General features: G+C 40.4%; 1 protein-coding gene and 1 long non-coding RNA gene across 8 annotated transcripts; both read right to left on the bottom strand.

The window, feature by feature from the left end:
• Positions 1-89: 89 nt before the first annotated feature.
• Positions 90-3,171, bottom strand: LOC145441787 (uncharacterized). Of its 6 annotated transcripts, none has more exons than XR_013915888.1 (5): positions 1,885-3,171; positions 1,351-1,407; positions 1,127-1,288; positions 1,014-1,069; positions 90-692 (listed from the first exon to the last, which is right to left on the bottom strand). XR_013915888.1 is itself a non-coding variant. In XM_080319730.1 (5 exons), exons 1-5 carry the CDS (start codon positions 2,176-2,178, stop codon positions 964-966), a joined length of 519 nt encoding a protein of 172 aa, XP_080175856.1. In that variant the 5' UTR covers positions 2,179-3,171; the 3' UTR covers positions 90-963. The 6 variants fall into 6 exon arrangements, 3 of the variants coding, with proteins under 3 accessions (XP_080175856.1, XP_080175855.1, XP_080175857.1); XR_013915889.1 differs by having other exon boundaries at positions 90-544; XR_013915890.1 differs by having other exon boundaries at positions 90-541.
• Positions 3,172-4,227: 1,056 nt separating this feature from the next.
• On the bottom strand, positions 4,228-8,233 carry LOC145441789 (uncharacterized). Of its 2 annotated transcripts, XR_013915892.1 has the most exons (4): positions 7,904-8,233; positions 7,728-7,838; positions 4,349-7,665; positions 4,228-4,242 (listed from the first exon to the last, which is right to left on the bottom strand). It is a non-coding gene; the product is annotated as an uncharacterized LOC145441789 (long non-coding RNA). The 2 variants fall into 2 exon arrangements; XR_013915891.1 differs by lacking the exon at positions 4,228-4,242 and having other exon boundaries at positions 7,335-7,665; positions 7,904-8,154.
• Positions 8,234-13,133: the final 4,900 nt, after the last annotated feature.

The raw sequence follows: 13,133 nt of genomic DNA, 5'->3' as shown, positions 1-13,133 counted from the left end.
GCCATATACGTCACTATTTTACGCGATATGTTTCTCAGTCCCTCCACTGACTCCCTGCCATTCATTGTATAGGCGAGGAGGCATACATCTTCTTTCAGCGAAGGCGGTTCTGTATTGAATATTATTGTATTGTATAACAAGGCACAATAATGATAACAGTGCTGGGGAAACCATCGATAAGAGTTCCGCCCATCAGAGCTAGATTCAATTCGATTTATTGCTAAAATACCATCATTTCAATACACCACAAGACTGCGATACAATAAAAGATAGTAGATGTCGAACCGACTTGGGGGTAGTCTTTGAAATGACACCCACCTGGCCTAGGCGATGTAAAAAAGGAGGCAGCATGCACATTGAAAGAAAAGTAAAGAAAAATAATATAAAAATGCAGTTGACAAAAAGGTGCATGCGTCGGAAGGCGAGATCGGTCCGGTAAACCTGAGGGCTAACTTTGCGGTTGAAAACATCCCTCGTCAATGATTACAATCCACCCATTCGTTTCGACTCCTTTCTTGCTGTCTTTCCATTGTGTTGTCGTCTGCTAGTATTTTGGGATTATAATAATTTGTCTGAATGGTGAACCATAGACCAATAAAGTATAGAGACATCCGCTTGATCAGCTTCTGGGTGAAATTGATATTTTTGTCAGAGATGAAATCCTTGCAATCAATCAATTCTGGCCAGATCATCTGCGATTGGTCCAAGCGAATCAAATCAACAGATACATCTATCCAGCTGTGAGTTATAGCACATAGGACACACGTAAAAATATTCGGCTATACTGTAACGAATATATACTGGTTCGATAAAATACTATCAATTATTCAGTAATTATCCTGGTCAATGGAGACGAGGGCACCTTGCCTACTCCGGATTTTCGACATGATCTTATTGACGTCATAGGATTCTGTGACGTCACGAAAACGTTGAAAAAATTGGCCGCCCACAAATTTCATCCGGTTAAGCTACGCCATCTTGCTCTTTCCATATAATTTCATCCATGCACTTACCTATTCAAATAAGTCAATCAAGTTTGTGTATATATGATGTAGGTGCAGGTTCAAATCTATGAAGGCAACAAATGATTACCGATGTGAAGCCCACGTGCACTTGAATTAGGCACCGTTACTTCACAGCTAATTTTGACTCCTGTTTGTACCATTTCATCAGCATTTTTGTCGAAATTGACGAAGGCAGTGTGATGATTTGGAACAGACGTTATCGACGGAAGAAATTGCATCGCCTCTCTTTTTATTTTCTCAATGTTGCAAGTTCTTTTCGCCACCTATGGTAATCAGTAATCAATTTTTTCCTATTTATTATTGTGTTTGAAAAGTTGCATCTTACTCTCTGTCTATGATATCTCCACCCTTGACAAAAGAATCCCAATGACAGCGTGATTGCCTGAAATATGTGTAATTCGTGTTAATTTGCTGTCTATTAGAACAGAAACTCCTCTTCACATCGCCTAGGCCAAGGTGGGTGTCTGATTCCTAAAACTACTCCAAGTCGTTTCGACACCTTCCTATCTATTCATTGTATCGCATTTTTGTGCTGTATTGAACTGATAAAAATTGCTAATAAACCGAACTGAACTGAAACTTGCGATTTGCCCATTGACATACTTTTACACAAAAGTAAATTGCTCATACTAATTTTCATTTTTTTATGAATGAAGTTACAAAAAAAAACTGTCTCGAGAGACGTGAGAGTAGGCTATGGTCAATGCGTAATGTGATTTTTATTATACATAATTCGCAATCCGAGGTGAATTGTCGTTCATATTTGCCCCGATGGACGGCTTCTTCGGTTGATATCATGAAAATATTAGCGGTTCAAGATATATGATTGCATTCACAAAATATGTCCTGTCTTACTCACCAAAAGACCAAAATAAAAGAAGAAGGAAAATGCATTATCGCGAGATCCTAGGAATATAGCTCCAACAGTGATAAATGTCACGCCGGTGAAGGCCAAAGAACCCTGGAATTGAGAAAATATATTACGTACTATCGTCTTGAATCTACCTCGATTACAATGATCAGGTCGGCGAAATATTACCGAAAAGAAGTAAAACGTCGATTGCTTTTCTTTTAGGAGTCGTAACAATATAGTCCCGTTTTCCTGGTATTCAGTGAAACAATTTCCGCTATCCTTATTCTTCATTCCTTCCATCCTCAAAATATCATTTACATTCAGCTGCTACAAAATTCGTGATGTTGGTGCACATTTGCGTGATTGCGGCATCATATGAGATTTCCCACGGATTACCGCCATGTGTTTTGTTAAACATGACAAGTTCGGAGCGGTTTATTGTCTCCGATATTCTGATTTCTTACGTCACCTTTCGTAAACAGACAGTACAATATCTTCGGGCCTTCCGATCTCATATTCATCCAAGCGTTAATTTTATCTTGGCGTATATACTCATCATATATACTTTTCTTTGTGCATGTCGCGACAGTTCTAACTATAGTGGATTTGTTTTTCTCAACTCAGCGACATATACGTGATCATCACATTGTCAATTCACCAATACCAGTATCTATTGAGCTCAATTTTCATTTCGAAAATAATATCTATTGCAATTATTGAATGCAATAATCATAATAATGTTACAGATTAAAATTCCTTTGGCACTTCCCCAATTTACCTGCACAAATTCGAAAATGACACAAATAGCACCCAATGATAATATAACATAAGATCGATATTAGAGGTCCTTCTTAGGGAAGTTTATGTTTCTGTAGAAATGAGAAGTATAGTCGTACGAGCTACGTAGCCTAGGCTATAGTCCGCGGTTTGATATGAAACCTAATTTGTAGTCAAACTGACTGAACCTATCTTCCAATGATAAATATTTCACGTGTGACATAAACATTCAATACAGGCTATGAAAGAACACAAAGAGATGGAAGGCTGATCATGATTATGGAATGGTTTCACGATATTCAAGTCATTCGGTAACCGTCAATTCGCTCCAGTACAGAAGTCCCAGCTATGTGGCAAATAGATTTCGTAAATGCCTATATCTTCGGATCCTCATCTTCGTGTATAAAGTTGGCTACACACGAAAACACAGCATCTCAGCTACATGAGATTGCGTCAATGTTTGTAACTATCATTCAATAAGTTCACAATTGTGGACAGAAATTTGATAGGCTAGCGCTAGACCAGTGGTTCCCAACCTTTTTCGACCCATCGCCCCCTTTTCAAGGTCAACACCGATCATCGCCCCCCAAATTTTGTGCACCGATAATTGGGCATACAGGCTGTAATCACCGGCGGGTTGACTAAAAAAAAAAAAAAAAAAAAGGTCATCTTTCTCTGCTCAGAGCTGAAAATAACGTTTTTTCTCTCCGAATGGCTAGGTGGATGACTAAAAAAAAAAAAAAAAAAAAAAAAAAAAAGGTCAGCCGTTTTGACGCGTCATCGCCCCCCTATCGCCCCCTTCGCTATTTTCGCCCCCCGTCGCCCCCTTTGTCCATTTTCGCCCCCCTATCGCCCCCTTCGTAATTTTCGCCCCCCTAGATCGCCAAATCGCCCCCTGGGGGGCGATATCGCCCACGTTGGGAACCACTGCGCTAGACAAACATGTCTCTGCCTGTTGCCTTCTGAGATCTATATACACAGCCGACAGGGCCAAGTTGTTTTTGTTTTATTGCTAATTTTATCAGATCAAAAAACACAAGATTACAATGCTTTGGGAAAATAAGGAGTCGCAATAACAACACACGCTATAGCAATCAGCCTCCAATCTCTGCGTACAAGCGATAACGACATGCAAATTGTGCACGAACTGCACGCGCTTGTGCAGTTTGTGCTCACTTCACAGCACACGGTTTGGGCACTGTAAGACTGTATAGGATACTAATTGTAAAACACAGCAATTATGATACGGTTACCATACGTCCTCTTTTAAGAGGATTTGTCCTCTTTTTTGACTTTTTCGAAAGTGTACTTGGAGGACGCCCAAATGTCCTCTTTTTTGAGATTTTGTCCCTTTTTTTAGAATTTTGGTTAAATATTGGGCAAAATTCGACTGAGATACAGTAAATCAGCACTGAAGTAACGCTCCGGCGGCTATTTCGGGAGCTGAGCTGGAAAGTTGACCTTTTTTTTAGTCAACCGACCACGAAGTACAGAAAATGTACCATTTATTCAGGATTTTCCTCCGATATAGCGAGTCTGAAAATTTTGAAGTAGTGTCCTCTTTTCAGCTTTCCAAAACATGTTCATCTGCAATCGATGCAAAATTCGTGATGGGGCAGAGACAGAGGGCTGCGCGGAGCAAATGAATTTCCATATGCACCTTGAATTGCTATAGCTTTTTACTGTCGTGGACCCCTTTAAACAGATTATAAATTCCGCGGACCCCTGCCCAGATTTTGCCTAAAACTCAAACATATTACTGACTGTTGTAATAATTTAATGCTACTCAACTACTGTACTTAGTCAAATTGTAGTAGATGTTGTTGTTGTTGTTAAAAGAAAGAAAGAACAAGAGAACAAACGAACAAGAGCACAAAAGTTGAATGCATCATTAGCATAATATTGAATAAACAATTAAAATAATACTAAAATTACGAAACTATGAAGAAGTGGGAAAATATATAAATATAGAAAAGATATGCTGACGACCAACCCGCTACAGTTGCACATTGGTGTCCAATTAATACCGAGAAAACCATTACCGAGAATGCCATTTCCGAGAATGGACACCACCGAGAATGGACATTACCGATAATGGACACCACCGAAATTGGACACTACCGAGAATGGACACCGCCGAGAATGGACATTACCGAGTATGAACACCACCGAGAATGGACATTACCGAGAATGGACACCACCGAGAATGGACAATACCGAGAATGGACACCACCGAGAATGGACATTACCGAGTATGGACATCACCGAGAATAATGGATGCAAAGCAGGCATGGTATGCATGTGATCAGATCGTGTGTATGTGCATCACGGCGTTGCCACATCCGGTGTCAATTATCAGGTATTAATATCTCGACAACGTCCGTCTCAGTAAGTTAGATTCACGGCATTGGCCATTCTCGGTAATTTCCATTCTCGGTAATGTCTATTCTCGGTAATGTCCCTTCTCGGTGGTGTCCGTTCTTGGTAATATCCATTCACGGTGGTGTTCATTCTCGGTAATGTCCATACTCGGCAGTGTCCATTCTCGGTAATGTCCATTCTCGGTAATGTCCATTCTCGGTAATGTCCAATCGCGGTAATAGCATTCTCGGTGGTGTCCATTCTCGGTAATAGTTTTCTCGGTATTGGTATAGAACCTGCACGTTATGGTAACCGGGCCACAGGCGTGACGCCTCGCACTGTCAGGGCGTGTCACCCTTCGCCAAGTGGTTTTCCTCAGTGATATAATTTAAAATAGGTGACCCAAAGTGCCATGCCGAACTTTTTCAACGTAAGCAAATTTAAATAAAGCGCCGATTTTGTCTTTCCTGAATTAAACCGCATGTTTTCTGTTACGTCATAGAAGTGTCAATCCTGATTTGATTCTAATCGACATGCGTTGTGGTAGATGTCGTGTGAGGTCAATGTACCACATATCAGCATCAATTTATCTTAATGCAGACCGATACAGTTTATTCTCCCGTGCTTGAGCTTGACACATGTGCCGGGGCCTACGATATCGTAGGCCCTGCATGTGCATTTAATGAGAGAAATGAAAGTATAATGATCGCTTTTCGTTTTTCCTCAAATTTCATCAAGATCATCATCATCATTGTTTTATTTGCAATTTATCAGTTCAATACACCACAAAAATGCGATACAATAAAAAGATAGGAAGGTGTCGAAGCGACTTGGAGTAGTCGATGGAATCAGACACCCACCTTGGCCTAGGCGATGTAAAGAGGAGGCATGCACATTGTACACTGAATGAAAAGTAAAGAATAGTATAGAAAAAAGCAAGCAGCAAGCAATGGAGTGGCATGTCATGGAAGGCGAGATCGATAGGTCAGTCGTGGTCCGCTAATCTTGAGGATGGACTAGTATTCATTTAGTAGTAATTGCTTGTATTTCGACTTGAATGTGGACATGCTCGTCGACTGTCGGATGGCCGGCGGGATACTGTTCCACACATCAGGTCCGGCATATTTGATGGAGCGATGATCTTTTCGGTCGATCATATGATATTTGGACGACGTGGGCGCACGTGTGTTGTACTTGTGCGCTTTTGATTCGGAGGTAAAAAAGTCATTGAAATAATCGGGACAACGACCGCAGTGGAACTGATACATAAACTTGGCGATCTCTAGTTTCCGCATGTCTTCTATGTTTAGGAAACCGAATATCTTTAGCAGCGACTTGTTGGATGGACAGCCAGGCGCCTGTGGGGCCCTAGCTATGATACGGACCCCCAAATGCTTTCTCACCCTAGGTTGGGAACCACTACTCTAGCTAGAAGAATGGACCTGGCGTGTAAATGACGATAGCAGAAAAATATGGCGAAAGCAAACAAGATCACATTGCATCGCCAGAATGCATTGAATGCTTATTTATCGTTGCGGTTTCGAGTTTCCTATAGTGCGGTACTATTGCCGTAAAATGACGAATTTCTCCATTGTTCTTCCCCATGTCATAAATATTCGTTCTCAAACTGCAATATTTATGTCAGCTAAATTAGTAATTGTGGGTGTCTGTGAGTGTGTCTTGTGAGTTAAAGACTATAAGGCTACTCCATGTCGCTTCGACACCCTCCTATCTTTTCATTATTATATCGCAGTCTTGTTGCGTTTTGATCTAATGAAATTTTCAAATACATTATTGATGGATTGAATTACCTGAAACAATGACCGTAATATTCGCCGGCTTTATATTTAAAAAAAATCGGGTATTTACATAGGAATGTGCGGTTGCCGGCTTTTATCAGTCAAATAAAGGACGCGGGTGGCCGTTGTCTCGTCAATTAAATAATCCTTCCGACTCGAAATGAGACCTGCATGGTATGATTCACACACCATATCGATAGAACACGACTAGCTCCCGACAATTTCCTTATCTCGACTCCACTGCAATCTTTACTTCGACCTGCCGCGCCCTCGCCATGTCAGGGGAATTACGCAATTAATGCTGTCGGGAATGTTAGGAATATTATCCCGATTTCATGCTATTAGTGGAGCGTAGCAATGAAATACGGCAGCCAGGCATGATATGTCTGGCCCTGGGGACAATGTTTCATTCCAAAGTGAGAGGCCAAGATGCCACTTCCAACGTGTGAGAAAACCACAAAAACCTTCCGTCCACTGACGTTGAGTATATATAGCTCTTTCAGAATCAGAAACCACAAGTTCATGTCTCAAATGTATTTCATCGACCTCTAGTGCTACAAAGTAGAAATAGTTGCCCAAACATCAATCTCAAAGTTGCGCAAACTTATTAAATCGCATTATTGCAAGCATGTGGAGACACATCGCTCCGAAATTATCATAATCAGCATTTCCAACAACGAAAAACTTGCCGAAAGCAAGTCAACTTTCTCTAGTTGGTAGAGCCACTGCAGCACGAACGATGTCCGTCGATCGTGCTAGGATATCCATCTTTGCCATTCCTTTATCCATGCTTTATGTGCTCGCAGCTGTCTCAGCTGACGTTACATTTGTCGTTACCCTTGGATCAGTCCTAGAAGAATCAAAATTTGTAACGTCTACATATATATTCATGTAAAACCAGATAGGATTTACCATCATAGCATCCAACTTCAGGATTGAGCTTTTGGGGCATTTTTTCTCGCGCGGTTGTTGCTTTCTGTTTCCAGTTTTCCAAACGTTTTCCACGTATTAGTGTTAGGGTTGCTGGAAGATAAAAAGAAAACGTTACATCTGGCAAAAATTAATGGAAAAATACGGTGATTACCAACCTTCTCATACTTGCTTCGGTCTTGGAACGCCCCTTGCGACTGGTATTGCCAGACTGCAGTGATTCTTCCAAATTATAGTAGTCGTATTCATCGTAATATTGTGCTTCGAAGCTGTTTGTCGCCGACATGATCACTTTCGTTGATGTTTCTTCTTGAACTTCACTTCGCTATAAACTCTGGTTGCGCTACGGCTATATAGTCCGTAATACTCGTTATGGTAAAGGGCTAAGCGTATATATAGGCGTTAGCTCGCTTTATTGTTTTGATGTGAGCTAGCTGATTTTGCTCGGTAAGCTGCAAACCGATTGGTTGACGCTATCGTGAATTGCCTCACGGGCAAACAGTTTGCATCAGCTACATCGTTCGATCGGGTGTGTCGAAGGCGTGGAAGGCGTCATCATTTTTTCTTTGTTGGTCTTCTCTTTCGTGAAAGCACACTGACGCATGATAGGGTGGAAGCGTGACTATACGCTGGGAGAATTCATTTCGGAAAATTACGTCACCCATGTAGAAATTTCATGAATGTTCGCGATTCCAACATTTATCATTTATTTTAGATATTGTATCACATCAGTATTCGACCTGTTATATAGATATGACCGACTTTAGTTGAACCTTGACTTATTATTTGCTCATTGATACCCATGTTGCTGGTAAATCAATGATTCGCAGAAGACGGCAGTATGCATGCAGTTCTCACTGCTCAATGCTCAACTGCTCATTGCTCACAACTTCGCAGCGAGCGATCGCGATCGACGTAATGAGCACCCCTGATTCTCTTTGGAATATTACTACCATGCAATATTAATCTAATTGATTGATCGATTGGATAGAGGTAGCATTGGTAAAACGGAATATGCCTGTCAAACAATCTTTATGTACTGTTTCCCGACCGGTGGGGAATTCAGGGGTTTCTGGTGGAAAGCACGCGCACTTAAAAAATCAAAACATGGCGACATTGCATCACGATTACGGTTCACAGTTCACTTTTCTGGATTGTATGCATCGCTACCTTTATGGCGTGTTGTTCAATAAAATTCATTTTGAATTCTGAACTGAATAACTAATATCGGGGTCTCAATCACGTTTAGCACAGTGTCGTGCGTTCACCGCTCATGGGGGGCAAGTGAGGTAGTGCCTCACCTGTCGTCACGATGAGTACAATATAATTGTGAAACCCTCAATGATTAAAACACCAATTATTATGGGTATTTTCTATCGATATTCGTGAATGACTAAACCGCTCTGGATTGATACTAACTGGTATTATTGGTATAGCCTATTGTCACACTGATTCCGAAAATCCAAACATTTATAACGTCAGAGCAGAGAGCACCAGAACCCCCTCAAAATCGCAAGGAATGTGGAATTTGGTTTTGTTACGTACTATGACAACGCTGAAAAACGATGACCAGGTGAGGCACAGGGATTTGCCTCACTCACTGTTAGCAAACGATCCGACAGTCGCAGCGAAGTGGTACAATTCAATTTATTGCTAAAATATTTGATCCTTTCAATACACCACAGGAATGCGATGCAATGAAAGATAGGAGGGTGTCGAAACGACTTGGAGTAGTCTTCGAAATCAGACACGCACCTGGCCTAGGCGATGTAAAAAAGGAGGCTTGCGCACTGAACGAAAAGTAAAAGAAGATAATATAAAATGACAGGTGACAAAAAAGGTAACATGTGTCAGAAGACGAGATCGATATGTCAGTCAGGTCGTGGTCCGGTAAACTAGAAGGCTAACTAATATCAGTAACAAGGAGCATTTGTAAGGGTTGGATAGAGGAATTTCAGGTTATGGGCAATGAATACTCGGAATAAGTGTAAGAAGTGGGGAATGTAATAATAAAGGTTGGAAACCACTGTTTTAATCGGTTACTGTGACCGTGAGGGCTTACTAGGTGTAAACATTTTCCGGAACTTTCCAGTATCTATTTGAATTGTTCATGCATTTTAACATATCATCGGCATATCCAGTTATCAGTTATTGGAAAGCATAACTGCGCGACCGACAATTCGCTACCCTGGGCGTATCGGATATTGCTGATGCAGTGCAGCATACATCATTCAGTCATTTTGTTGTTCAAAACACAGTATTGCGACACGGGTATTTAGTTGGTAAGTCATTATGCTTCACGTTATTACCACATCCGCTATCAATAACACGTGAATGTTTCCATTCGATATCCATTGTTTACGTACGGACAACGAGTGGTGGGAGTATATTTAATGCTGTGATGCAACAAGTACTTCACTTGATTGTGCGTCATTTGTCAAAATATACTCCCTAACAGCCCATGATAACGAGTTAATAATCACATGAGTTATTATGATCACTGAGTACGATGTTGATTGGTTGAACGTCGATATGATGCTGCAAGAGAAACGCAAAGTGGGGATCAATTGGATTGTCCAATGATTTCGTGAGATAACATGGAACAATAAGAACGGAATACAATTTTCAAGTCGAAATTGACAAAAACTTTTCCATATCTTTAAAATATGAACCGAAGAGATGAGTTCATACGTACACCAAATGGTAGACTAATTAAGATCAATTTGATTTTCGCTCTGTACCTCCTAATCGCAATAATAAGACTCATTACGATTATTAGTCGAGCCCTAAAATTGAATCGATATAATAAATGTTGTGCTTTCGTAGAAAATGAATACTTGCTAGGAGGGATGAAACCCAGGGAAAGATTAATCGAGCGTGAACAAATTGTGAATCTAAGGTTAAATCATATTTCACAATGACATGCACAGTATGCAACTTTCTCATTCGGTGATAGTGAGATTTCTAGTCAAATAGATAGTCAATCTATAACAAAACGTAGCTATTATACCTTTCGTGAAAGGCATTTGGTTTCAATCGATTCATCAGATCGTATCACATTAGATAGTAGGACAATATGCCCACATATTCATTTTATATATAAATAGTATAAAACGTATGCCACGCAATTTGAAGTGCTACGTTACGAATTTGATGGGTTACAGATTGGCCTCCATAATTCTAATAATTCGCTTCGCGACCGAATTTCCAATTTGGAAATCTTCCACGCCCCAAATATAAAGTTAGTAGGCTGATTACTAAAAAGGTCAGAACCTTCGCACCAACCTACACCCGTAACTAGGGCAAGTTTTTGCAGCTTTTGCAACTGTTTTACGGCTTCTGGGAGCTTCCTAAACACTCGGGAATTTACGTAGTATAGGCCTATGGTCTATGAGCTCTTTGTAGGAATTTCATATTGCAACTTTTTGCAACTTTTTATATTTTGTCAGGCAACTTCCTACTGCAACTTTTATCATGTTTTGCGCAAAATTTAAAGGAATGATTTAAAAAACGAGCTATAAAATTATTTCTAGTATGGTTCTCTCTTTGATTTGCTCAACAAAATTCTATGTGATGGAATAGTTGCATCTATGACGCAGCGGCTTGCAAGTTAGAGGCCAAGAAGTCAAGCACGACAATGCCTAAACTATATGTAAATAGATCGCTTGATTGATTCACTGTCGTTTAAATTTGAGGTTTTGAGACGCCCAGGCGAGACCGCTAATATTACATTTTAACTTGGTCACCTTTTCGTGCTATTGATTTGATTTTGGTAAAGTCGCCTACACTGAGTTTTGCTGCAATTCATTAGGTCAAGGTTGCAAGACTATAGAGGGTTTGGGTGTGGTATTCGACTTGTTTCATGGGTTATCGCTTTGCTGTTTGGCTTTTTGCGGAAACTATTTTCCGCATTGCGTTGTTTTCTTGATGAGCACCGATAAAAAAATGTGATTTTCTGCGGTACTTCGTGAAATGAAAAAATATACCAAATCTGACAGCTCACTGCAGGAGCTGACAGCGAAATGCCGTCTTGTAGGTCTTAAATCCAGGGATTTCTAGAACTGGATATCCCTGCTCAAACCTAAAGAAAATAAAAGTGCATGCATGATCGATTGAATAGCGAAGGAAGAAATAAAACAAAAAAATACCCTGCAAATATTAAAGCTAAAGTGAATTTGAAAATGTGAAAGTTTAAAGTTATCTGTGCCTTCTTCCTTCCCCGCGTAGCCGCTCTTATGGCGTCTACACAATAAAGCTAAGACCCGATAAAGGAAGAATACAAGGAAAAGATTGCAAAGAGTTAGGAAAACCGCCGATAAAAGAATGGCAGTGTAATGGTGAGCGTCGGCGCCACTTAGCCTACGCAGTCTTCCCGGGTTCAAGTCCCGCCGTCAGAGGTTACTCTGGGCTCCTCATCCCCCGCGTCTTACGGCAATAAAAAAAGCCTAGAAAAAAGATCCGATGAAGAACGAAAAGAAAGACAATAGCATGATTGAGCCACTAAAAACTTATCGACGAATAAAGGAATAATATCGAAACGACTGATATCGGGAACTAGGCCGAGGTCGATGCCTGATCAGTGATCATGATCAAGAGACCGCATCTGGTTGTTACGACATCCTCCTATATTTTCATTACATCGCATTGAACATTGTGCGACTGTGTTGGGCGGATAAAAATATAATCTGACGATTACTATTATCAGAGGGGGTCAAAGTAGTCATCGTCGCTACTCAAGTAGAAGTAGATGTAACGCCGGAATTTCTACTCTAGTAGAAGTAGGAGTGGTGGTTCACAAGTAAGTAGGTATTTTACGCTTATTTCTGCCTACAAAACTGAAAACTGTCAAGTAGAAGTAGAAGTAGTCTAGAATCATACCTACTTAAAAAGTAGTGTGAGTAGGCAAAATCTACTTCAAGTACTTCAAAAAGTAGAAGTACTTCGTTACTGACCGCCTCTGACTATTATTAGGACAATCGACGGCTGTTGCATCGGGTGGGTCTATTAGGTCGAAGTGGGTGTAGGATTGATAGACCGTACCCCTGGTCACATCGCATCTACATCATCCTATGTGTCTATTAAATCGCATCATCTGTGGAATTGATAAAATATATGAACATAATAGAATCCGCTGATTATGATCAGGGTTCGCCGCATTTGAGTTTTGATATATACAAATCGACTTCAGAACACCAGATAAATATAGTGGTGAGATTCATTTTGATATGGCTCATTAAATTGTGTACATATTTTCTGAAAAAAGTTCAAATTCTGCTTCAAATGAATTAAAGTATGAAGCAAGAAAGCAAATGTTTCGCTCATAATTGTACACACACGTACAGTATACCTTTGATCGAGCATTAGTTATGTACATGGCAATATTTTTAT

Source organism: Botryllus schlosseri, chromosome 6 (genome assembly GCF_051294905.1).
Source record: "Botryllus schlosseri isolate E-star chromosome 6, Bs_hap1, whole genome shotgun sequence".
Taxonomy (NCBI): Eukaryota; Metazoa; Chordata; class Ascidiacea; order Stolidobranchia; family Styelidae; genus Botryllus; species Botryllus schlosseri.
Note: the sequence above shows the minus strand (reverse complement) of the source record. Positions and strands in the feature narration are given on the sequence as shown.